This window comes from Eutrigla gurnardus (genome assembly GCF_963514095.1).
Source record: "Eutrigla gurnardus genome assembly, chromosome: 23".
NCBI lineage: Eukaryota > Metazoa > Chordata > Actinopteri > Perciformes > Triglidae > Eutrigla > Eutrigla gurnardus.
In genome coordinates this window covers 14242736-14270604 of record NC_139934.1, presented here as the reverse complement: position 1 = coordinate 14270604, position 27869 = coordinate 14242736, and the positions used below count along the sequence as shown (strand labels likewise).

Sequence of the window (27869 nt, the reverse complement as noted above, 5' to 3'; positions counted from 1 at the left end):
CTTGGATTGACTTTTCAGAAGCAGAGGTTGCTCTCTGGTTGGGAGAGACACACAAATGACTGTCTCTGGTGCACAATGCTCTTGGACGGATTCCTTGACCCTTGCTCATGCACAGACTGAGCATCATAATCATAACGTGCTTCTCTATATGGCCTACGCATGCTTGTGTCACTGGCTCCGGGTGTAACTATGACACCGATAACTCCTCCCGAGAAAATGTCCTGTTCCGACTGCGAGTTGCTGCTCACACAAGGAGCCCACTTTTTTTTTTTTTCTTTACTTGAGGTCTTTGGTAAACCAAGAAGATTGATAGCATTCAGGAATATAAACAATGATGTGTCCTCAACTTATCCGCTTTCCATGACCCTTTACTGGAGAGTGTGTGTGGGGGGGGGCTGCTTGAAACGGGAGACCCTGTGGGCTGATGTGTGGGTGTGTACTGTATGTATGTGTCCTCTTGTCAAGGACACTGGTAGATTGATACAGGAGGGACCGTAAGTTGGACTCAATTGTTAATGTGCATTATGAAGTGTGCTGTTTCAAGGTTCTCTGTGCACGAGTGTGGTTGTTCTCCTGTATTCTCCTCGCTGATGCCCACAGATGGACAATCTGTCCTTCTAATCCTCTCCCATTCCTTTTATTTTCATTACTACTCCACCACCAAACATGCTTCTTGATGAGATAATAGAGTGAGACTCCGCCATTATGTCAACAGTGCATATGCCAGACATTAAGTCTCATCATTATGAAGTTAGGGGACGGGAGCGGGCCCCTGACGAGCCTAATGATCTGATAATAGGATGACACATGTAATGGCCCGTCTCAGTGGAATAGATGCATCTCTCCAGCACTTCTGTGGAAAACTTACAGATACACACATAGCAAACATGTGGTTTTACACCCACACACACATGCATCAATAGATATTATTTGCCTGATAGTCCCACCCACCTGGGTGTCAGAACGAGTGCTCCCATATAGACTGCTAGTAAATCATAATTACAGTGATGAAGTACCCTTTCAGCTCTCATAATTGAAAACAAATGGGACCTAGGCCTGTCCCTAGTGTCTCCATGTTGATGAGTAGAAGGTTGTCCTCACCGGGCATGCAGGCCCACAGAGAACACAATTGCAGTAGTCAAAAGATAGCCAGAGGATGCATTGGTAGTTCTTAACTCAATTATACACAAAGAAGCCAGTTTCAGGAAAAGACGTGCATGAAGTACCAATGTGTGGACATGCACACTGAAGAAGTCTCTTATTTCAGTGTAAAAAGCAACATGTCAACACACCCATCAGGTCAGAATGAAACGTTGGCATTGTCATTCCATGTTTCAGAACCAAAAATGGGATTCATGTCAACATTTCTACATGTGTGTAAATCAAAGTTAGTGTAGGCATTTACTGTTTCAAAACTGCATTCTCCATTAGGTTAAGGTTTAGGCAACAACACAGGACATGAACACCTGTCTCCTGGGTGAATGTCCCATATTTGACACATCAATCCAATGACCTGCCTTTGAGGACTTTCAATCAATGTATTCAATGTATTTGTGATACATGAAATACAAACATAATTTGGGAGAAAATACATTCCCTCAAAACTTCCCTGGGAAGGTCATTTTTAGGAGACCCGGCCAGAGAGATCTCTCCTTTCAGAGATCCGTACTAAGCCAACCCTGAGGGTTTATATGCTCTCCCATGCACACATTAGTGTAGTATCCCTTTCACAAACAAACACCCTCCCTCTTTCCTCACACTGTTGATTTATCTGTAAAAGCTCTTTCTCCTCTAAGTAATTATCTGGTCTGTTTTTAACCCACATCCTTCCCACAACCCCCCTCCCACCACTCTCCATCTTCCCCCACATGACTTGTAATGTAGAGGTCAAAGTTTTCATCAGTCCAAGTATCATGGTGGAGAGCCCCAATGGAGAGCTGGGTGCAAATATGAGGAAGAAAAAGTATAAATTGAACCGTCAGCTGGAGAAAATATGGGCAGAAAACCTACACGTGTTAGACAGCCCCCGCTCCACCCCTTCACCAGTCCTGGTAACACATTAGTATTGGACCCTGGTTAAATGGCCGACCCCATCCTCCTATCATGCGTCTATCCATCCAGATGAATGGTAATGACCAGAGAGAGAGAGAGCCCCCCCGCTGAATTAAACATTTCCTTCCAGTAAGGATCTTTGGGTGGCAGAGCGGGGCGACATTTTTCCCTGCTGGTAGAGGTACTTTATCATTGTGCAGCTCAGGTGCATTGGAGGTCAATGACACAGACCCAGCATTGTTCTAATATATTCCATCTCAGGGCAAATTAGATGCATTTCGCTATGAACCTCCAGTCTCAGGGTCAAGCCACCACCGCCCCTGCAATTTATTTCACTGCCAGAATCAGTCTGCCTTTTCTGAGAAAGTGGCACGTGTCCAGCCCCATAATGGCTGCACTACCAGCAAACCAGGGTCCAATCCCCCTAAAGTGTTGCCCAGGAAACCCCATGTGATTGAAACAGTCCCTCTATCTACCCTGCCTCTCTGGTTCTGTGTTACTTTGTGTCCCATGTGAAAGCTAACCCAGAGACCATGACTGATTAGTATTCTTTGCCCTTTCTTTTTCTTTCCCTCTTCCCATGGTTTCTCTTACCCCCACTTCCTCTCTCTCCTTCTTCCCTATCTCTCACACACCAGGTCGCCAGTTGACCATCTTCAACAGCCAGGCGTTCATCAAAATTGGCGGTGGAGAGAAGGGACGCCACTTCCAGGGCCAGATCTCAGGCCTGTACTACAACGGCCTGCAGGTGCTCAAACTGGCAGCCGAGGGCGACCCCAATGTCCAGACCCAGGGTAACCTGCGGCTGGTGGGGGAGGTGCCCTCGGTGCTCACTACTGACACCACCTCCACCACCCCGCTGGCTGATATGTCCACCACAATCATGGAGACAACCACCACTATGGCCACAACCACCACCCGCAAACAGCGCTCGCCCACCATGAGGGATAGTGTCACACAGGTGAGCAACCGTAGCTAAAAGCAGGCTGGCGTTTGATTCACTGAGCTACTTTTTATTGGCTTTCCTCCAAAAATCTCTATTTTCCAAATCTTCCTGCAAAATAGCTGAAAACAATATATGAAAGACTAAACAGCATGGCCAGATGGCACCCCATAGATGAGTAGATGCAAAAGAAATCCTACATCAACTGTAAGGTCAAACTGTCACAACCTCAGCACGGAAGTTTTGTATGAGCCTCCCCCCTCCCGGGTCACATAATGGCTTTCTGTGGCGAGTCTTATTAGACCAATCAACAGTGCAATATTGATATGCTCTAAGAAGATATGGCTGACTAAACGGGACACGCTGCTCGAAATTGCAACACATCCAGACGGATCAACCGAGGCTGGAGGACAGGAGAACCGCATTGTACCCTGCAGCGGCACAACAACTAAGGGTGCCGTAAATTTAGATTTATGACCCTCCTTCACTCGCACATGAAAAGCTATGATTTATGGTCTGATCATTATCCCCATGTGCTAAAAGTAGATGTAGCTATGATGGTAAGTAACAATTAGCAAACAGTAGGGAAGCACCGTTGCCCACATTGTGGAGGATGGAGGAAGCGGGTCATCCAGACCCGCTACTCCCATTAAAAAAAGCACAGTCATAACAGGCTCCATGTGGTCCGGGGGCGGGGGGTGTACATGCTCTTGTTCACCGCCAGTATCATTAGCTACAAGCTGTGTGGTGTTCAAAAAGAGCTCGCTGCACAGCATTTTAAAGTAAGTGTGATCCAGATTACTGGAAGAGATCCAAGCTTCTTCCACGTCGACAGCAGATGAGCAGTTTGTCTGCGTCTGTTATTGCATCGCTTTGTACTGTAACGACTTAAAAGCCAGGCATTTCATACTTTAAGCTTCAACCGTCCAACAAACTTTGACGACGCGGCGTGAAAGAACAAAGGCGAGGTGCCAATTACCAGCACATATCTCTCATTGGGTTGTTGTCAATAGCGCTATTCATAAGCTTATCTGAGATCAGTCGGCAAGCCACTCTGCCTCGTCCCTGACTTCCCCAAATGGCAGATGCGGAGTACATTCAGACCAGCCCACGCGTTGTCCTTTTATCATCATCTCAGACCGGAGAACAATCCGTCCTTTGAAAATCCTGTCGGCCTCATTTTGAATAAACGTAGCCAATTAGAGTGAAGTCAAGGTGAGGCTGTTGGGTGCGCAATTCCTGCCACTTTGTCTTGCCGACGGCCGACAGTCAGTTTGCTAGTTTTGCGTTAGCTGCTGCTTATTTGTTGTTTTCCTTCTCTTTAAGAAAGAGAAGGCCACTTAATGAAGCATCATCAAAGCAGCGCTCTTTGAAGGCGGCTGACAAAAACCATGAAGCCGGTGCTTTTCTCAGACGCTCACCCGGGCACGCTCTGCCGGCCGAGGCTGTCATGTAATTACAAGCGAGTGAGATTTTTTGGACTCAGAGGTCAGTCGAGACTCCTTCACAGACAACGCTGTCTCCAGCACGCCCAGTTGGCTTGACTTATTTAGACGAATGGTCTGCGGTTTAGTGTTTCTGCATCTCCCTTCTCAACATGAGATCAGTGGAATCTGACTCTAAGATGTCACATGTAGCCATGCACTCAGTTCTATATCGTATTTCTGCCTTCCAGACGTCTTGGCGGAAATATTCCTCCGTGTTCAGCATACAACTATTATTAACATTTTAGTATAGTAAAGGACTGACTGTTGTCTGCCTCGCTGTTGGTACAAGCCGTAATGTGTGCTGCGTTCGCTGACTGATGTTTATGTTGGGTCATAAAAAAGCAGAGTCCCACCGTTAGAGTGCTTTTTACTGCTCAAAATCTATTTTTCAGCTAGTGTGCCCATATTGTAACAACTTCTTTTTTATTACTATTATGTACCTAGCAGAACATAGTGTAATCGTCACAACGGCCCTAAATGGCATTAAAGGTATGTGTTTGACAATGAATAGATATTGGCAATGAGTCAGTCATCCACATACTTTAATGATCCAAGATGATTTTTCTCCGCGCACGAGAACATAAAAGCATGATTGGGGCGTGTAGTTGGCTAACACAACCCTGATCGGTCATGTCATTCAAATCGACTGAATCATGTTTTTCTGGAATTTGTTCCTGATTTGCGAGGCGGTGTTGAAGGCCTGGCGAGCTCGCCTGCTCCCCCTCAGGGAAGAGAGAAAATAATAACTGTTCTTCCAAAACGACACCGTTGTCGTCAATTAAAATGAAGCTAAGAGTCATGAACGCTTGACGATTACATTGATTTTGAACAGCTATTAGACGGCAGACAGTGAATGAAGCTCTCCCTGCATGTCTGTCCTGAGAGGAAGCCTGTGGTGCACAGAGAACGTTGTATTTTCAGCAGCTTGAAGTAAATTAAAAAAAAAAAAAAAGAGTATTAAGCATGAGTGTGGTTTGTATCGCAGCTGAACAGACAAGGAGAAGCATGTGGAGCATGAAACACAAACCTGAGAGGCAAATGAGAAAGAAAAGGATTCTGATTATCCATTTTCCAGGTCTGATCTAAATAGTTTTCTCTCCTGTGTTTTGACTAAAGAACAGGTATTCCACCCGACACTTAACATGATCCTGTAAAAAGTAATAAAAACAATTTCTCTGCCAAAACTTGTTTTTCACCTATTTTCACAGCTGAACATTTTTTATTTTATGAACTTGTAAAGATTATCCTGGCAAATGCTTGTTTTCCCCTTCTCTAAACTCAATAACAGAAGAGAAAACGATTTAAGACAGACCTAGAAAATGGATCGCCAGTTGTGGTTTTTTTTCTCACCGGTCCCAGAGATCTGAAACAAGTTCTGAATTAAAGTTTTAAAGGTATAACATGGAACAGCTCATTAAAAAAATAGAAAAATAACCTCTCTCACACAACACTAGAAGTTTGTGTTGATCACTGTATCAACAAATATGTAATTCGACTTGACATGGGGGAGAAACCCTCAGCCAATTAGCAGCCAAAAATCTGATTATATGGAAGTCTATGAGAAAATGACCCTTCTTCTCTTTTGATTTATTATCTCAGTAAACATTGTAAACATAAATTCATGGTCTTAATCTCTAGTTTCGAGTCTTCTTCAAAAGAGAAGTATGTTGATTTGGTAAATGATGGTGCATTTCGAGTCAAATAGACCAACAAACAAAGTTTACCTGAAATTATAGAAGCTAACTTTGTTGATTGATATAAACTTTTGTTAATTTGATGGATCCAGCTAGTCCAGCTTCCTGCAGGTTTGTGAGGACGTGTTATTGTGTTCTAGAACAACCATTGTTAAACAATCAGAAAATAAATCAGTATTCTACTGATTCACCGCTGTGCTCTCCCTATGTCTCGTTCGTCGTTGAGCTGGAGAGGAGGAACGACTTTTGAATAATTTTCCAAACCAGCCTTTATTTCTGCTGGTTGTGTGGCCTCTCAGGATGTAGGGACGTTTGGTGATCCATCTAGATTGGTCATTTTTCAAACTTTGCACAGTTTCTAGGATTTATATTAATTTGTATATGAAAAGAAAATGAGTGCAAAAGACTACAGGAAGTGGATAATTCACTGATTCACTGTTATTGGAGTTCTCTAACATCTTCTCTTGCAAAGATGTGAAACCACATAAAGAAATCTCACAGCCAGCGTAGAATGACTTGAGGGGCTCCTCACGAACGTCTTTGAAGAAGACAAAGGGATTTTAATTTGCAGTTTCAGCTCCGACCGGCATCTTATCACAATAGATTACAGTTTATACTGGCAATCACTGGTCTGCTGCAAAGTACATTTTGAAATTAACCTCTAGACCCTGCCTCAGTTATATTAGTCACAGTCACACAGCCGCATGACGAAGACACACACACACACACACACACACACACAAATACACGCATACAGTATATGCGATCCTTTGGGTAGTTAATAATCCATCCTATGGAGCCCGAGGTGTAATTTTGTGCAAGAGCAAACATAGTAATAGCATTATAAATATAGCGATGGGCAAAGCCAACAGGAAGTATGGCCCTCTAATGAATATCCCTGGCACCCGCCAAGACACAGTGAGAACAGCAGGAAACAGGCCAGGGTGGCGGAAAGCAAGCGAGTGGAAACGCAAATTTCAATTTCTCCAAAAGCTCTGAGCAACCCGCCGCGCCGCCGCTTTGATCATAGTCGAATAATGTTCTTTGATGCTTAGAATAAAAGATCTACCTTTTGAAGTGTATGTATGTGTGGGGGGGGGGAGGCCTGATTTTTGTTCCCCTCCGCTTCACCCCTTAAAACTGTGGGTTCCTGTGAAAGAGTCGGATTCATCACTTGTCTCGCTCTGACCCAAATCCAAATGTCAGGGTGTTATGAAACTAAAATCACGGGCCACGCTGCGCTCGCTGCTACTGTCTGAGGTGGAGAGCACTCCCAGGTGTTCCCTCTCATTTATCTGGATGGATGCGAGTAGGTTTAAAGATGTCCTCTGTGGAATCAACTTGAAAACCGATGAGAAGTTTCCCCCAGGTCAAGGTGGAGTTCAGGTCTCCACCAAGCCTTCATCAGTGCACTGGGTTAGTGGGCCTCTTGGCCATTTTATATTCAATACCTTACACTTATTGTTGATGTTGTGGGTTGTTTTCTAATGTAATGAATCAATCATTACGCCCAGGTCATGGATTAATAACCGAATACGCAGTGTGGCTTGTGAATCGGGGGGCGCGACTAAATACACCTCTGTGATTGGCTGGCGTTTGGTCAGAAAGAGCTTGTTTCTCTTTCACATCTCTGCTCACATTAATATTATGGGAGTCAGACATTATTGATGCTCAATTTTATGTTTTGTGATTCTGTATTGATTCTCAACACTTTGTTTTGGATGTATAGTTTACAAGCAACGATTTTGGCTCGGAGTCAGACTGCACAGAAAGTAGCGCTAAGATGTTGGTTGTTACAGGGATCGGACTCTTCAGGGAAGCATGGTGTGTTCTTTAACCTTTTCTTTGTGTTAAATGGACTGACTGGACTGATGAAATCCTCCTGAATTCTCGTCTCTGCAGCTCATTTCTTATCAGTTCTCTCCTGTTTATCACCCAATGATCAAATCAGCGATGGAGATAACGACACATTCGTAACCGCAGCAACAACAAGGCTGGCATTCTCAGTAGGCGGTTTTATAATTTAAACAATCAACCTTAGCAACATTAGCCTGTTAGCAGAAGTGAACAGTTATAACAGCATTGAATGAATGAATTGGATCTGTACAGTGAGTACTAGTCATCTTCTGTAGGAAAACAGACAAATTCTTTGTGACAGTGCTACGACAGAACTGTTACTTTCTGCTCCGCCCACAAAATACATCATCGTTGTTTACAAAACGCAGGGTTTATTGTCAACACGTTCTCATTCCCATCTCGTCAAATACTGATGCTTCATACAGACGGAAAGGCTCATACAGACACTAAGGTATCAGATGGCGAGGGCCGTGCCAAAGCGTCGGTATTTGATGAGTTGGGATTGAGGACCAGATTCGTGTCGATACACAGCCCTAATAAATACCAGCAGATCTTTATGTCGTAACCAAAGACATCTACTGGTTGCACCAGTACGAGTGGAGCCAGAGCCTCCCCACCCTCTTAGATGTTCCGTGTAAAATGTGTCCTGACTATCTTCTCTGCTCTCTGCCTCTGTCCTTCCAGAATGCCGATGACCTCTTGGTAGCATCAGCTGAGTGTCCAAGCGATGACGAAGATTTGGAGGAGTGTGAGCCTGGAAATGGTGAGTCAACTCAGGGAGTTCTGTCTTCATAATACTTGGTATCCAAAAAACAAAGTGCAGCCTAGAAACAAAGGTAGAGTCACAGAGAGTGCTGCCATCTCCCTTCTCCACTTTTACATGACACCTTGTGACTGCAGGCGCTCTGTGTGCAGCTCTGATTGGCCGGTCGTGTACCCTCCATCCTACTTTTCTTATTGGTTTTTGGAAGCAGCGGGCAGTCGAGTGCTAGTATCTGGCATTTACCCAGCTGTTGCAGCGATCTCCTGGCCCGGTTTTTTAATAAGGCAGGACAGTTCCAACGTGGAGACGCAGCTTGTTCTGCGCGGCACACAGCTGCAGCCTGGCAGGCCCGACGGCTGACGCACTGTTGCTGTGAACAGCGGGTCAAGTAATGTTCTGACACCATGACAGGAGGTGGAAGTTAAAGGCCGCGTGTTTTCCTCCCCGCCTCTGTGGTTTCTAGCTCCTCTGGTTTTCTAAGTCGGCCGTACTTGAAAGCTGTCAAGAACCGCGTGAAGTGAAGCAGTGTGATTGAAATGATGCTTATAAACAAGCAGATTCACATTTAATGACATTTTATCCTGAAAGATCGTGTCTGACAAGATTTCTGTTATTGAATGGCATTACAGATTTAAATGACTGGTGGGGGCGGGATGAAATCAACAATTGGCTCAATGAAAGTGATCATTACAACAGTGCCAGTATACATGCTGCTGCAGCGCCAACTTCCTGGGATTAAAATAGTAGCAAGCGTTCTTCTGGAACCTCGTTAATAACACCTGGGGCAAAGGCAATCTTTTAAAATGAAGTTCATAACGCACACTTGATTTGCATATTCTAGATCGCTGGGTAGATTGCTATGAGTCAAACGCATTAAGTAAAATATGCTACCACATTAAACGGAAAACAGTTTTATAGGGTTTGAGAGAGAAGAGAGGGATCTTGCTTTAAAAATACTCCAAATTATTTTTGACACATATTTAACAAGACACAAGAGATAACTGAACAATTTGCACATAGAAACAGGATTAGAACTTGGCAAAAAAAAACTTTTAATATCACCGTGTCTTCAATCGTATCACACTTGTCTCTCTGTAGGAAAACCAAGCCTGGAAGTGCATATTAACTATGCTTAAATTGCACACATTGTCACTTATTAAAAAGCATGTAACCACCGTTTATGCATCTGGAGTTCCCCAGACCCATCTTTGGGAGAAGCTGCACAGAAAAAAAAGGAAAGAAGAAACAAGACAAGTGAGCATGAATAGTTTATAATGGGCTCATTTCAGGATTTTACCAAACGGAAAGAAATTTAAATATCAAAATTGAAAATATATCTTAGAATGGATCAATCACGGCCATCAATTATACATAAAGGCTCGGGGGCCTCATTTCAGAAAACTAGCTTATCTGCTTGTCCTATCTCAGCTTCAGCTTCAGAGACGGAGATCAGATCCTCCTATTACAGATGAAGTCATGCTGCGCCGCAGACCTCCTGTCTTATCTTAATTCAAGAAATCCAAAATATGACTGCAAATTAGATCCTTCAATCAGCACTCGTCTGTCTTTTATTAGAATAAACTGTAGGTTACCCAAAATATCAACCGCTGTCGTTGTCATGTCACTGAGAATTTACAGCATCGTCATTCGGATTTAGAAGCCTTTCAGTCCTGTTGGTCCTTGGCTTGGTAATAGTTTAATTCCTATCCAGAGATAATATCCAGTGTCATCCTAGAGTTCCTACCCCTTGCTTGGACCGCCGATCTTTGATCCCAACACCTGTAAAGGTTCATGACTGCATATTGCGTGGACAGTAATCTGAAATATAAACTCCAGGTGACTCGCTGGGCGACAACAACACCAGTAACACGAGTCACCGTACTGTCCTGGTTCGTGAAAAGCACTTCATTTTCCTGAACTAAAGTCATTTTTTTCCAGGAATGAGGATTAGTGCTTCCAATGGTTTATTTGTTGGACAGTAAATGGCAGGAGATTATAGCAATCTGTATGTTTGTGAGAGGAGAAACCGATCTGAACCTGTGCTGAGACTCGAGTGTAGCATTCTCCTGCGGGTTTCTCTGTAGGTGGTGGGGACGGAAATAGAGACTCAATTCCCTTCTTATCGAAAGGAGAAATGAGAGTTTTTCGCTGGATGCTATGCCCAGGCTTAATCTCCCATGGGGAAATCTCTCTCTCCCTCTCTTGTATGCCCACACAAACACACACATCCAGTGGCAGACATGCTCACCTTACCAGACAGACACTTGTCTCTCTCACTCGGTGGGTGTAGAGTTTTCGTCTCTCCAGAGAGACAACAAACGCGCTCGCGCACGCACGTGCTCCGTATCACACCTTCCAGATGCCACGAGAGTTCCAGCGAGGCAGAGCCAGCGGGGTCGGATAAGCCTCGGTGAAAACCGCCGACAAGGGGGGGAGAAGAATCAGCAATGTCCGCAAAACATGTTTCCCCTCCATCACTGCTCCACACGGCGGGCTGTAGTCATTGTGTGATAGGACCGGTGTTTACAATTCCACGGGCGAATGTTGCTCCGTCTTTTTGGAAGGAGGAAAAAAACTGTTCTATTAAGCCGAGCGAGATACGACTCCTGTGGATTCAGGGTGATCAATACAACTGCTTCCCACAGCAAATACAGCCAGTGGCGCTCCGTGTGCTTTACACATGTATTTACCTGCAGCACCCAATTCAAGGGATGCAGCTTGATTTCTTATTTCATCCGGGGGTTTTTTTTCCAACTGCTAAAAGATGACCCTCAGACAATGATTGCGGGGCGGCCACGGTCACAGGCTTGCTGACAAGCTGACAGTGGATGCAAAACAGAGGAAGCAAGGAAGGAAGAGAAGGTCCCGAGGAAGAGACGAGCCAGAAAGAGCTGGAAGGACTGACCCTCATTGAGAGTGGTGTCACGTTCCTTCACACTCGAAGCAGAAGAGAAAAACGTGGAGAGGAGGAAGAGGAACAGGAAGCCAAATTGAGAGAGTAGAAATTCCCATGAACGATTCCCGCCTTTCCCCACCAGGCTAATTAAACTCTGACTTCATTAAGGAGCCTTAATTACATCAGCCAATTAAAGCTTTGGTTTGGATATTCCAGTGCAGTTAATGAACCTCTGTCATAAGACTGACAAGACCTAGGAAGTTGGGACAAAGACAAAAGACAGTGAGAAATATTTGTACGCTCTAGATGAAAACTTGTCTATGGACGGTAATTGTATTCACACATAATTAAGAGAATATTATACAAACTTGTCTTTCTCCAACAAGCCCTGCTCATTAAATCTCTCACTCTGTCTTTTCTCAACTTCAGTACCAGCTCACTTTCCCCCTCTCTCGCATACCTCCGAGCTACTTATCAGTCCCAGGATGTTGTACGCGCTATATCGGTTTTACTCTGACAAGATCAGAGCTTTGAGGAGCTCCTCAATAATTCATCAGGCGACATGGTATAGAGGCAACCTGCGAATGTTCTTTTTAGGTCAAGGAGTGAAACTAAGAGATAGGATGAGAGATGAAGGATGACCCGGAGCGATGAGCCCACTCACCCAGCGTGACTCGGATCGCGCATAGGGATCAAACCCACACCGGTCGTGGAGTTTGGGTGTCAGTGTGGTGCTTTATTGATCTGCCTTAGATTGCCGTTCCCCCACAAGTAAACAGCGTCCTCTGGATGATCTCTGAACAGAGCTGTTGCTGCTAACAGGTTCCAGAAGAGTGGCCTCCAGTCGAAAGAGATTAGTACAACCAACATTCTTCTGGTTGACCGATTTCTGTGGAAATATTGTGACAGACAACATATCAAGATTGTGTTATTAATGCGTTCAATTTGCATAATAATTGCATGATCACTAAGAGTTCTCTGCTATTCTAATTAGTTTGATCGGTAGTCTCTAAAGGATGATCAGAATAGCCAATCAGATATCTCAGTGCAACGCTAAAATGGCCTTAACAGAGTTGTTGTCGTGCCCTTTTTCCTCCTAGAGACATGTTTGGACATGGAGTCATAGAGCAGAATCAACATCTGTGTAAAACAGACAGCAATCTAAAACCACAGCTGGGGAGCATTTGCGACTTTGATTGGTTGGGATTTAAAAAAAGTAAAATTGCTCTAATGAGCGGTCCTTTAATCTTTACAGAGGAATCACAGAATCTCGGGCTTATTATGAGCGAGAGAGAAAGAGTGGAATATGTTGCCTGCCATGTTGTTAATTTATGCTAATTTCTCTTAATTTGAATATTTAACACGGAATGTTACGATTATTTCAATAAATAAATAATGCTACATGATGAATAGAAGACTTCAAATAGACCCTGTCAATAGAGGCCCAACATTCTTGATTGGAACCCTCAATGATCACAAATCAACAGTAGAAGTGAAAAATTAAAACAATTAGAACAAAATTCACTAATTTGTACAACTCATTAAAACAAATGAATAACAAATTCAAAGTGTGTTACATGAGACATAAAAATACGAGATAAACTCACATATCACACTAATTATGGAAAGACTATGAATGAGGAATGAGCTCAAATGGAATAAACATATACGTTTTGATTTATATTCATATATAATTAACATAGCTAACACCACAAAGAGTGCAATCAGCGTCAGAATACTTTATTAAGCCCCCAGGAAACGGTACAATGGCAGTAATGCTAACGGAGCTAACACCGTTGGTGGCGACGTTATCACTTGTAGCTGTGTTAGCACAGTGCATATTAAATAATTGTGTCTCACATTTACCATTGGTTTGGTGAATGCTATTGAACATTAGTTCACTTGTTTGTGCTTTAGAGATGATGGTGTTGCAGGAATTTAGCAGTAAGCCTCACTGACTAAAGGAAAAAAAGTCAAAACGAAGATAGGCTAAATACGTTTCCCTCACTGTATCTTTACTGCTCCGTTTGTCTGTGTCGGTTTATTTGACCTTTGACCGGATGTTGGGATGTCACGGTCTACATCGACACAATCGACGTCCCCTCACAGTAGTTAATGATCACAATGTGCCCATCAGGTAGAACATTTGTGAGAGACCGCTGCTCAGTCTCAAAGAGTCAAGAACTGCATTATTAAGAAGCCTTTTACTTCAAAACGGGTCAGCGGTGCATCTCATCATTAAGTTAATTTCTGCAAAATCGCACTCAAATGACAATTTAATGTGACTCAGAGCAGTGGACGTTTTCTTCAAACCCTCACACTTCAAACTTCATATCATAGTTTTTCTCGGACTACACTTAAAATACACTTAAAGTGGTAAAGATCTAAAGCAGATGAAGACATTTGAGAGAAGAGATTAAAGCCGGTGTGAATGATGTGCACAATAAAAAAGAAAAACATAATTTGTCTGATGTTATGTTTTTGCAAGAGAACACTTCACTAACTTGGTTGCAGCAGCATGGTAGGAGTAAATACTAATAAATAAAAGAAAGATATATAGACCAGAAGCAAACACAGGGAGCTGGTGAAGTATTAGATGATGATATCTCAGCATCAGATAGAGATTTATACCTCGGTGATGTGGAAACACCGCGCTGGCCAGAAATCGAATCCAGCCAGGTTCATGGAGTCCATCCTAGTGCGGATGATGTGCAGGGAGGTGACTTTGACTGGAGCCGACATGTGACTCTCAGTGAGTCTGATATGAGCAGGGCGTCATGGCTCCGTGTCAAAATGAATCACTTTTCCTCAGCGCAACGGCAGCAAATGCAGCATTTTTAAATAGTTTATGTATGAAGAAACAAGGTTTGTCTTTCCCCTCTTGCACCGATTATCCTGCCGCGGCGTGATTTAAAAGCGAGCAGATATATTATGCTCGGACACACCGTCGGATTCTCCATCTGCGGTCTAATCAAAGCTGAATTATGGAATGCTCAAACTCCAAACAACCTTTTTGCTCTAAATATTTCAAATAGATGTGAGCGGACCGACGTGATCGGCAGAATAACAATGCATCAGTATCCATCTGCCTTGTTCTCCTTTTAAATAAATAGAGGGGGGGTTGACTCACACTGGCAGAGCTGTGGAGTGGCGTGTGGGTAAAGATAAAGGAAGTAATTTCATCATGTGGGCTAAACGTGGCTCCACCGCCTCGGCTGTTCAAATCAATGGAGTCAAACTCAATCAATCCGGCTGAATATGTTGAGAGTGTCTCTTACAGCGATACACTATTAAAGAAAGAGACGCCCACACACTGCATCATCATGCTATATGTATTTCTCACCGCTGTTTGCATCAGGCTTCTGGTTCAAGCTGGTTCAAACATCGACGGGAAATCAAATACCTAAATATCTCTTGCTCACTCGGGTTGCCGTTTCCTCCGGTGTCATATCAGCCCGCGGTTCTTGGCAGCTTCCAGCAGGAGAACACATCCATGTGTTATTTGTGACATGTTTTTTTGTTTTTTTTTTCACCTCAACCTGCCCGCGGGTGTTAACTGGGCAATCAGAGCTGCATACAGAGAGAAGAGGGTGCAGTCGTGGAGCAGGGGAGATATAGATTGGTTTAAACTATGGGTGCAGTAGAGTTGGGTCACGCAACAGGAAATGAAACGAGGGTTCACTTGATAGTGTGGAGATGTGGTTCACTCTGTGTATGAGGGCTGAGGTTCATTATTTCTTTCGTAGCCGCCGCCTGCCAGTCATACGGGACGATGGCCCTCAGGCACCGGGAGTACAGCAGATGTATAGCGCACTCGTACTCCCGAATCGTCCAATGCGGCATTCTATACGTACCCGCCTCGCGTCGGTTTCTACACGTTATGTCTTTTCAAAATAAATGTTCAGAGGAAACAGCTTGGTTAGGTTAAAAAGATCGCGGTTTGAGTTAAACAACGTTACGTACGCAAAGTAAGTAACTTACGTACATAACTTAAAATAAGACGCTGACTTCCTAGACAGACTTTTTCGTGTGCCGAACACAAGTGAAGCGGATTACAACAAGTTGCCAATAACAAGACCATCCATTTGCAATGTCAGCCACATGTGCTGTAAGTGGGGCACAGAGAGGAGGTAACTCCTCGGTAATGGGTGGGCTGCGGGTAGAAAGCTTGAAATTGCACTTGCAGCATCTCCACCATACTGACAGATGGCAAAGTAAAGATAGCAACACCACCATAACCCTCAGTCACACCTACATATATATCTCTGAGGTCCCAAAAAACCAGGGGTTCTTTTTACTCTTTCTCCTGTGACTTTGACAAGTTATTTCACAAAGCCAAAGATTTCTTAGAAACGCACTAAAGTTGTGAAACCCACTTTTTGTTCCTCAAATGTGACACGGCGCTCTGCTATCCTCTCAGCCTTCAAGGTGAAACACAGCCCTCACACACAGAAAGAAAGGAGATATTATAGAGAGGAATAACTTGAGCATTGCCATGGAAACTAGCCTTTCCAGCAATGAAATAAGGAGTTAGAAGAAGGGTTGAAGAATTGCTACGTTTTGCTTTTAACTGTTAAAGAGTTTTTTCTTCACAAATGCAAGGCCTTTTTCTCTAAAGTGTGTTCTGTTGTACTGATGTGTGTAGCGGCTTTGTTAACTCAATGTTTGTAACGAAGCCTTTCTTTGAGTGAAAATGTATGGTTGTATAACTGACAAGGTTTTGGGGGGGCTTGAGCGTTGCTGAGCTGAATAACGGCCACAAGGGGGAATTGTTCCAATCCCAACACCTCCCCTTTACTAATCACCCTGAAATGATCCAACCCCTCCCCCCCTGAGTCCTCTGATTTACCTCATCAAATGAACAAAGAGCCAGAGTCATGATTTTATGCTGGTGATACAGTTCTTTGGTCATGTTTTACTGTTACCTTCCCTTTTTCTCCCCCCAAGATGTGTCATAATCTAATCCCCCCCTCTCCCACCATGTTTTACAAATGTTTCCTTGACTGTGACCCTGACACATTTGCCAGACTGAAGGGAAAACTGTTATGAAAGTCAAATGTAGTGTTTAAAGTGATATTCTGTTTATATGTTTAACCATTAACCTGTGAGGCCTGTGAGAGAAAGGAGTCCTCCTGAATTAATGCAACATTTATCAATGATATTGCTACACACCACAATAATCTTTATTTAATTCGGGGCTCTAATCAGATAACTGAAGCTTCACAACACATTTTGGCTCATTAAGACGATTTTCTTAACAGTTCACTTGTGTTGGGGGCTGATTGCACCGTGTTTATGTGGGGTGTTTGGGAGGGAAGTGGGCTTCGGGGACCTGTGTGAGGAAAGGGAGCAGTAGCGTTTAATGGCGTCTCTCAGTGTGCTGTAGTTTGTACTGAGAGTTTGTGTTAGAAATGACAGTTTCCTGCTGCAGCTCCTGAGGGTTTGCATACAGATTAAGCTAATTAGAAATGAGCCTTAGAAACCTACATGCCCAAAGGGGGGAAATGGGATTGAGACCATAATTCATGAGAAGTATTCACCCAATAAAAAAAAGGAGGTTAATAAGGGAGGGGGGGAGGGAGGGTTGTTTATCACTATCCGAGAACAATCTTACACAGCTTTCTTTTTGTAATTTTTTTTTTCATGCAAAAATCATGCGGCCAATTTGTTGATGTAAGTGACCTGAACCTCGTGGTTTGCTATCTTATTTAACCAATCACAGCAGAAACACCTGAGCGTTAGCGTAGCAAGCGCAGCTAAGACAGTTAGCAGTGAACGATAGGCTGTGTAGCTCAGTAGATGTTAAGTTGTTCAGTGTAATTTGTAGTCTGCTTTTATCTTGTCTTAGTGATTTAGCATGTAGGTGTGTGCAGCACAGGGAGACAGGTCAGACAGACAGGAACAGCTGCAGGATAGAATACTGTCTTACATCTTGTGTTTTACTTCAGTTCAGAGTTAGTCAGCATATTCACTTTTTAAATAGAACAGACTAAATAAACTTCTAGAACTAACCTCATGTAGAGTTTTAGTGCTGTTCTAATACTGGTGTTGCTGTATTCATTTGAACTGTTTTTCTTCTGTTCATCTGGAGGTGGTCTCTCTCTCAGGTGGTCTCTAACACTCTTTTTCTCCGTTCTCTTTCTTGTCCTAGGAGGTGAATTAGTGTTGCCCATAATAACGGTGGACTCCCTAGACCCCCCATCCATCGCCACCCGCTACCCAGTAATCCCCCCACCCCCCACCACCTACCGCCCTTTCCTCACCCTGCTCGAAACCACCAAAGAGTCCCTCCCCTTGCCCAACGGCCGGCCCCCCTGCCCCTTGGACCAGGAGGACTGCGAGGAGACCATCGAGGTGTCGGCGTACGGCTCGGGGGAGATGACAGAGTCGGATGATGAGGACTATTACAAAAACTCTCCCCTGGTCACCGACAGAACTGTCCTCCCTCCTCCCCCACCTGTCGAGGGCAGTGTCCAGAACCCCCGAGACCGCCATTTCTCCCGCGCCCCCAACTCCCACCGCCCACCTCTCTCCTCCACCCCCACAGCCAACCCCGACCATCTCAGCCCGCACATCAAGCCGGCCGCTGGCGGCAGCAGCAGTAGCAACAACAAAATCCCCGCCGGAAAAATGAACACCCGGGACCAGGTGCTGCTGCCGCCAGCGCACCCCTCTTCTGACCCGGGCCACCACAGAGTCCCCGGAATAACCTACCCCCCAAATTTCCCCCATGTTCCCACTCCAGACCCCACGTCTCCTGAGAGAGGGCTCCCGGGCGCCGTGGAGGTGCAGCAGTCCAGCAGCACCACGGGAATGGTGGTCGGCATCGTGGCGGCCGCCGCCCTCTGCATCCTCATCCTGCTCTACGCCATGTACAAGTACCGCAACCGCGACGAGGGCTCCTACCAGGTGGACCAGAGCCGCAACTACATCAGTAACTCCGCCACGCAGAGCAACGGAGCCCTGGTGAAGGAGAAACAGCCCACCACTGCCAAGACGGTCACCAAGAACAAGAAGAACAAAGACAAAGAGTACTACGTCTGAGGGAGCGCCGCCGCGACACACAGAGACAGATGCACTCAGACGGAAAGAGAGGGAGAGAGAGAGGGAGAGAGAAAAGGTAGTATACGGAAACATAGCAGAGGGTCATTCATTTAAAACTCAGTATTGTCAGGTGGCCATACATGTTACCAATTCCAGTCTAATCGGAGGGAGGCAGCCAAATAAGAAGACAAGGTGACGTCATGGTTCTGTTCACGCCGTTCAGCATTGCTGTGATTGATTTGACTTCTCATTACCACGGTGAGGATTTCAGGAAAGGCTATTACACCTCAGATCCTAAACACATACTGTGCCAACGAGCGTGTACTGTAATGCTGATACAACAGTGATTTATGCGTCAGCACATGACAGGTCATTTAATATCTAGAGTACTAGTAGGAAAGTACCGCCATCAGTATTTGTGTCATGGTCTGTACTTCATTCTGAGGCGGGCTTGTGGTGTAAGCCTTCACCTTCGACTGTATCAACAGCACTTTCTCACCTGCTTCAATTAGCAACTTGACGTCCATTTGTAAGATCACTGTTACTGCCAGCTAACTACAGGAACATAGTGTCCAACCTCTGTAAGTGTCTCCGCTCTCTCACCTCTCGTCAGATCTCTCTCTCTCTCTCTCTCTTCCTCGTGCACCCTGTTTCTCGCCTTGTCCGGTGCTCAGCAGCTGATGCAACGTAAACTCTGCCGTGTTTCAAGCATGTAGTATTCATTTACGAAAAAGAGATAAAAAAAACTGTTTCTTTCTGTGGAGTTTAAAAAAGTAAAAATAAAAATATGACAATGATTGATGATCATAACGTTAAAACGTAGCAACTATGTGAGATACCACCACTCCAACCTAATGGATGCTAACTTGTACGTTAAGCCGCCAAAAACTTGTTAAGGCCAAAAAAAAAACCTTGGTCGTCCTTTGTTCCAGCAGATCTGTGTCATGTGTTTCTGGGGCTCCGAGGCGCCCCCTAGTGGGCCAGCAGAGAAACTGTTGTATCCTTACAGTTACTAATAACCGAAAAACAGAAAAAACCTCCAGCAAACAAGATGAACTCTGTTCTATATAATTATAAATAGATGTATAGACGTTGCAGAAACCTATGGACCTAAAGCGTGAGCGAGTGGGAAAGTAAGAGATTGCTGATGATGCGCAGCGAAGACAGACTTTAGGATTTTTGACGTCAGAACAGTTGCACCGCCCAGACCCCACCCTCCCATGAACAGTATGGCTGATGCAGCCTCGCTGCAAGACTCAGTCACTTCGGTTTGCTCTTTTTTTATTTGATTCTGTTCTCCAGAGAAATGGGACATTTTAGGGAAAATCTGAAATAATTCTTGCTGGAGTTCCACAGTGGAGAGAGAGATACCTTGCAGCTGAAGAAGCGACTGTGTCTTTCGCCCCCCCTCTCTAGCCTGACTGGACTGATGGCAGCCAATGGGCAAAGCAAACTTTGTGGGAAGAGCACACAAATACAAGGTGAACGGCAGTTCCCTGGAAGATGTACAACAGAACTCTAGTATTCCAATTTTCTCAACTCTATTAAAAAAGAAAACTGTACCATGAAAAGAAAAGAAAAATCCTGAAAAAAGTTTGTGAAATGTCTAAATATTTGACTCTCATCCCATTACTAAGAGAAATGTGTTTTCCCCACCATTGTACCTGTTTGGAGAAAAAAAAGACTGATTATGGGAAATGGAAATTTCTATGTATTTTCTTTTGGGTTATGAACATGAAACAACACATTTTCCTTTTATTCCATCCGCCATCCTCAATCTACGTTTTGTCCTGCATCTATTCCTTTTTCTCTGTATGGCAGATTGTATGTCCCATACCCTGTGGAGAAAGCAGGCTGTATCCACCCTCAATGTTTTTGTTTTTTTAAGTTATTTTGTATCTATTTCTGTCTATATGGCTAGAGACAAGATGGCAGCCATTTCATTTGACAGGCTCCATCCATTCACCCTCCTGCCAGGTTTGTCTGGTTTCTCTTTCTCCATTCCAAGCATACTCCTCCCAGTATCTTCCTGTTCTTTCTAAATGTTATTGTAAAGTGTTCCAGTGAGATGACTCTAAATATGTGTACATTAACAGAGGGAATACACTTGGTTATATACTTCTTACTCCCTGTGTCGCGTGGTCTCTTTATCATCCGCTTGTCTCTCACACAAATTTGAGTATTTGGACAATAATAGAAAAAAAAAAAACATTTGATTTTAAAACTCACAGCTCCATATCAGGATCACATTTATGTACAAAGCTGCTGGTTGACCATTTTTGTCTTTGGCAGCCCCCCAAATGGCAAACAGCTAAGATGAATAAGCTGATAAAAATACACAGACAGCAGCAAAGGTATGTCGTATATTGACATTTTTTTATATAAAATGAAAACTTGCATCTTCATTTCATTGAAGCAGGCTAATCTTATTGATGGTATTTGTCTTAGTGTGGCAACTGGAGGATTGGACTCCCAGCACAGGAGCAAAGCAACGTACTGTTGTGGATGGATTTTAGACACCTAAAGAAAAAGAAAAGAAAATCGATATCAGTTTCAGTGGACGCTATACTTAGAATTCTTTCATCACTGTACTATGTTTACTCTCTTCAAGGCCACCAGATTTCACATCACAGGGCACAGGAGCTGTTGGTCTACTGCTGCCTCGATCGGTTAGCTTGTTTGTGTAGTTCTTCAACTTTGGTGAATCTGAACACAATAACACAAACAAACCATCATGGTAGTACACGGATTAGCTTCAATGCTGAGGCTCATGCCTCCTCCTCAAAAACAGTTGCCGTGCCAACTACAGACTGGATAAGTACCTCATACGACCCCACTTCAAAAAATCTCTAGTTTCAACTACAAAGCACACCAAATGTATGTCAGTTCTACTATGATAATGTAGATGAATATTACTCAATCTAGTCTGGGGGTCATATTGATAAAATTTTTATTTAAACAAATCATTTAAAAAAAATAATACATCCACAGAGCTTTTAGAAAGGGCGGAGAATCAAAGTAACACTTCTCGTGAAAAAACATTTTTGATTGTGAATTAATCATTTAAAACACTTTTGACGGGTCCAAAATCAATGTTTTGTTTACCACTGTGGAGATGTGTGACGTGTGGCTGCGGCTTCTAGCAAGGCTTGTGAGCCAATAGAATAACAACATTGGTATCATGTGGTATCTCTGCCTAGTCAGGGGTCAAGAGTCTTTGGGGTTGCCAGTTAGTGTTGAAAAAACAGGAAAATGGTTGAGTTTGACGGTAAGTGGGCGGCATTTCGGTACCAGTCCCAAGTGCTAAATGACAAAAGGAGGACCAAAATGAATTCATACCACGAAAGATTCATCATTCTGAGTGTCACTCCACTCGACCATGAAAACGCAGGTTGTGCAACGAACTGGCAACCCATTGAGGGCGCATGCGCTGTATTGTGACGCGAATGCAATGGAAGGGGGGAGTGCGAGTGCGACATCTGGATCTGGATGTTATCAATGTTGTCAATAGCACCTTTAAGACTCTAACCTGCGTTACCAAGTGAGACAATGTTGGTGCTTGTATTGGTTTTACGGGGGAATTGTTATGATCACTTACCCCAACAGAGAGGTCTGATCGGACTGGGGACAGCACCTCTGGAGCTGCTATGGATTCATTGCAGACTGTCCTCCTCGAGAAAACGACCACATAGGTCGTGTGTCAAGCACCGAATTACGACCATATGTTACGTTTCAAAATAGCGCGCCCTCTAGCGGTCAAGTAAATATCGACACTCCGGTGTCTCAGACGATCGCCCCCCCCCCCACACGTCGACCTAAACCTACCCCGATTCCACGACATCTTCCCCCCACCCCCTCCCCCCCCCCCCCCCGCCCTACCCCCCCCCCCCCGCGCGCCCCCCGTCAATCATCGGCAGAGACCCCCCCCACACGTCGACCTAAACCTAACAAACAAAGACAAACAGTCAATCACCAGGCTAACCAAGGCATTCTGGTGACAGATGTCTACTCATTCTATGCATTTTAATCAAACCTGCTGTGGTAGACCTGCTTTGGGTTTTCTTGTCAGGACTTTATGAGCCACCAGGGTGTATATCCAGATGTTAAGTAGTGTTATTACAGGTGTTGCTTGGCTGCGATTACACAGGAATATATTAACCCATCTGATTTCAATCCTACTGAATTACTTACGAATTACTAACAACTTAAATATATCTCTTGTTCTTAAATATCACACACACATTACTTGCAGCTAAAGATATGAGAATATTGAAAAATATTTAATATACTGCATCTTGTTTTTTTCATGAATCTTCACAAACAGCCTTCTTCACACCTCTAAACAAAATAACTTATCAAGGAAGAGCAATTGTACAACTGAAGTACAGTTCCGGACAACTCTTCAATCAGGAATGGCATGCAGTAACAGAGGCTTTACTTTCTCACACTTTTGTTTCACACTTTTGTTTCACAGAAAAAAGGTTGAGGTAAGTGCTTGAATGACGTAGAATCTTTTTGGTACAAGTACAAATATACAACTATCTGACCATCCAGGTCGAAAGTCTTAAGTACATAATTCTTACGAAGGAGGATGACTGTGATTGCTTGACAGAATAAATATTTAATTAATGTGTGTTGTAGGGATGCTACAGTTCCAGTTTCCGGAAATAAATCATAATAAACGCCATAGTATATGTCGAAAAAAAGTCATGAGAGCCATAGTATAGTACGTTGAATGATGTCATAAAAGAACATAGTATAGTATGTTGAATAAAGTCATAAAAGGCCATAGTATAGTATGTTGTATGAAGTCATAAAAGGCCATAGAATAGTATGTTGTATTAAGTCATATAAGGCCATAGTATAGTATGTTAAAAAAAAAAAATTAAAAAAGTTGTAAAAGGCCATAGTATAGTATGACGTATGAAGTCATAAAACGCAATATAGTATAGTATGATGTAGAACTTCATTAAAGTTCATAGTATAATGTGTTGAAAATGGCATAAAAGGCCATATCATGGTAATTGTTTAGTATGTCGAAGATTGACAGAAAAAGGCACCAGACAAAATTCATAAAATATTTAAAAAATGTATTAAAAAGTCAAAAAAATCGTTCATATTGTGGGGCAAGCATAGTCTGAGTGTAGGGAGTCCAAAACAACCATAAAATGCCATATTTACATTTTTCGTGAAAAAAAGTCATAGTATAGTATGTCAAAAACGTAGCACGGGGCAGCCGGTGGCGCAGTGGTTAGTGCAGCTGCCATACATATAGAGGATAAACGTCTTGATGTGGTGGTCCCGGGTTCAACTCCCAGCCAAGGAGCAGTTTCTCACATGTCCTCTCTCTCTCTCTCTCTCTCTGTTTCCACAATGTCTGATATAAATAATGAAAGGCTTCAATGGCACTCTAGCTGAAGAATAATTTAAAAGAAAAAGGCACCCGACAAAATTCATAAAATATTCTAAAAAAATATTAAAAAGTCAAATAAATCCTTCGTATCGTGGGGCAAGCATAGTCTAAGTGGAGGGAATCCAAAGTAACTATAAAATGCCATATTCAAATTTTTCGGGGGGGAAATTGAAAAAAAAAGTCATAGTATAGTATGTCGAAAATTGACAGAAAAAGGCACCCGACAAATTTCATAAAATATTCTAAAAAAATATTAAAAAGTCATAAAAATCGTTCCTATTGTGTGGCAAGCATAGTCTAAGTGTAGGGAATCCAAAGCAACTATAAAATGCCATATTCGAATTTTTCGGGGGAAAAATTGAAAAAAAAGTCATAGTATAGTGTGTCGAAAATTGACAGAAAAAGGCACCCGACAAAATTCATAAAATATTCTAAAAAAATATTAAAAAGTCATAAAAATCATTCCTATTGTGGGACAAGCATAGTCTGAGTGTAGGGAGTCCAAAGCAACCATAAAATGCCATATTCGAATTTTTCGGGGGAAAAATTGAGAAAAAAGTCATAGTATAGTATGTCGAAAATTGACAGAAAAAGGCACCCGACAAAATTGATAAAATATTCTAAAAAAATATTAAAAAGTCAAATAAATCCTTTGTATCATGGGGCAAACATAGTCTAAGTTCAGGGAGTCCAAAACAACCATAAAATGCCATATTTACATTTTTCGTGAAAAAAAAGTCATAGTATAGTATGTCGAAAATTGGCAGCACGGGGCAGCCGGTGGCGCAGTGGTTAGTGCAGCTGCCACACATATAGAGGATAAATGTCTTGATGTGGTGGTCCCGGGTTCGACTCCCAGCCAAGGAACAGTTTCCCACATGTCCTCTCTCTCTCTCTCTGTTTCCACAATGTCTGATATAAATAATGAAAGGCTTCAATGTAGGGAGTCCAAAGCAACCATAAAATGCCATATTTAAATTTTTCGGTGAAAAAATTGAAAAAAAAAGTAATAGTATAGTATGTCGAAAATTGACAGAAAAAGGCACCCGACAAAATTCATAAAATATTCTAAAAAAATATTAAAAAGTCATAAAAATCGTTCCTATTGTGGGACAAGCATAGTCTGAGTGTAGGGAGTCCAAAGCAACCATAAAATGCCATATTCTATTTTTTCGGGGGAAAAATTGAAAAAAAAAGTCATAGTATAGTATGTCGAAAATTGACAGAAAAAGGCACCTGACAAAATTCATAAAATATTCTAAAAATATATAAAAAAGTCAAATAAATTCTTTGCATCATGGGGCAAACATACTCTAAGTTCAGGGAGTCCAAAACAACCATAAAATGCCATATTTACATTTTTCGTGAAAAAAAAGTCATAGTATAGTATGTCGAAAATTGGCAGCACGGGGCAGCCGGTGGCGCAGTGGTTAGTGCAGCTGCCATACATATAGAGGATAAATGTCTTGATGTGGTGGTCCCGGGTTCGACTCCCATCCAAGGAACAGTTTCCCACATGTCCTCTCTCTCTCTCTCTCTCTGTTTCCACAATGTCTGATATAAATAATGAAAGGCTTCAATGTAGGGAGTCCAAAGCAACCATAAAATGCCATATTTAAATTTTTCGGTGAAAAAATTGAAAAAAAAGTAATAGTATAGTATGTCGAAAATTGACAGAAAAAGGCACCCGACAAAATTCATAAAATATTCTAAAAAAATATTAAAAAGTCATAAAAATCGTTCCTATTGTGGGACAAGCATAGTCTGAGTGTAGGGAGTCCAAAGCAACCATAAAATGCCATATTCTAATTTTTTGGGGGAAAAATTGAAAAAAAAAGTCATAGTATAGTATGTCGAAAATTGACAGAAAAAGGCACCTGACAAAATTCATAAAATATTCTAAAAATATATAAAAAAGTCAAATAAATTATTTGCATCATGGGGCAAACATACTCTAAGTTCAGGGAGTCCAAAACAACCATAAAATGCCATATTTACATTTTTCGTGAAAAAAAAGTCATAGTATAGTATGTCGAAAATTGGCAGCACGGGGCAGCCGGTGGCGCAGTGGTTAGTGCAGCTGCCACACATATAGAGGATAAATGTCTTGATGTGGTGGTCCCGGGTTCGACTCCCAGCCAAGGAACAGTTTCCCACATGTCCTCTCTCTCTCTCTCTCTGTTTCCACAATGTCTGATATAAATAATGAAAGGCTTCAACGGCACTCTAGCTGAAAAATAATTTAAAAGAAAAAGGCACCCAACAAAATTCATAAAATATTCTAAAAAAATATTAAAAAGTCAAATAAATCCTTCGTATCGTGGGGCAAGTATAGTCTAATTGTAGGGAGTCCAAAGCAACCATAAAATGCCATATTTAAATTTTTCGGTGAAAAAATTGAAAAAAAAGTCATAGTATAGTATGTCGAAAATTGACAGAAAAAGGCACCCGACAAAATTCATAAAATATTCTAAAAAAATATTAAAAAGTCATAAAAATCGTTCCTATTGTGGGGCAAGCATAGTCTGAGTGTAGGGAGTCCAAAGCAACCATAAAATGCCATATTCGAATTTTTTGGGGGAACAATTGAAAAAAAAGTCATAGTATAGTATGTCGAAAATTGACAGAAAAAGGCACCCGACAAAATTGATAAAATATTCTAAAAATATATTAAAAAGTCATAAAAAATCGTTCGTATCGTGGGGCAAGCATAGTCTGAGTGTATGGAGTCCAAAGCAACCATAAAATGCCCTGTTTAAATTTAGGCAGGCTATATAAGGCAGCCACTTTCCAGTAAGCACAGCCGCTGCCAGGACTCCATGCAACTCGTCATAATGTTGTTGTGATATGTGTTAAATGTTGGCCAAAATAAACAACCGGTTTTGGTCTGCACCAAACCTCTGTCTCAGACTCCTGCTTCAAATATCCAGCCGCAACACGGCCATCCTAACACATTCACAAAAATAGTCAGTCGATAAAATCTATAAAATGTTGCAAAAAAGTCATAAAAATCCCTTGTTTTGTATATTAAGCATTGGCTGAGTGTAGTTAGTCTCCAGAACAGTCATAAAAAGACATGGTGAAACTTTAAAAAAATAAATAAAATCATACTATAGCATGTTGAAAATTCACAAAAAATAGTCAGTCGTTAATATCCATAAATTGTTGTAAAAAAATATTTAAAATTATAGCATTAAAAGTACTATAGTATAGCAGTATGAAGTCATAAATGACATAGTATAGTATGTTGAAACATGTGAAGTTATAGTACATGGGGAACAATAGACATTTAAAGGGCTTGTATGTTGAAAAAGTCCTGCAGGGAGAAATCATTTGTGTAGACCAACCCCAGGAGGAAGCATCTCACCGGTTCTCTTCACAAACAGCCATCAATGGGATTTTTTTCAAGTTGATCCTCCAAGAACACCAAATCTCTTAAATTCTTGTTCCAAGGTTCCAAGTTCCAAGGACCCGGCATTGACAAGGGCCTCCTATTATATTATTTCATAGGGCACAAAATCGCTAACGGTGCCCCTGCCAGTAACAAGACACATCTATTCCCTCTACATTTGAGTCTCCTCATTCATAAAACAATAAGTTGCTTCTCCCTTGACACTGTTGCAATGCTTATGTTGTTGTTGTTAAACCACTAAATTAAAGAGGGATTATCAGATCACCGAGCACAGAGGCTCCAAATTAATTTACATGTACATAAAGTGA

The 27869-nt window shown here is 42.5% G+C and overlaps 1 protein-coding gene across 5 annotated transcripts in view; it reads left to right on the top strand.

Annotated features, from left to right (window-relative positions):
• Positions 1–20861, top strand: part of nrxn2b (neurexin 2b) — a 573287-nt gene extending 552426 nt beyond the window's left edge. For 4 of the 5 annotated variants that reach the window (XM_084003188.1, XM_084003186.1, XM_084003187.1 and 1 more), the window contains 3 exons: positions 2691–3013; positions 8718–8796; positions 17844–20861. In XM_084003188.1, the coding sequence (XP_083859314.1) occupies positions 2691–3013; positions 8718–8796; positions 17844–18736 (1295 nt within the window). In that variant the 3' untranslated portion in view covers positions 18737–20861. The remainder of the gene's footprint in view (positions 1–2690; positions 3014–8717; positions 8797–17843) is intronic. The other variant, XM_084003189.1, reaches the window with a different exon arrangement.
• The last annotated feature ends 7008 nt before the right edge of the window (positions 20862–27869 follow it).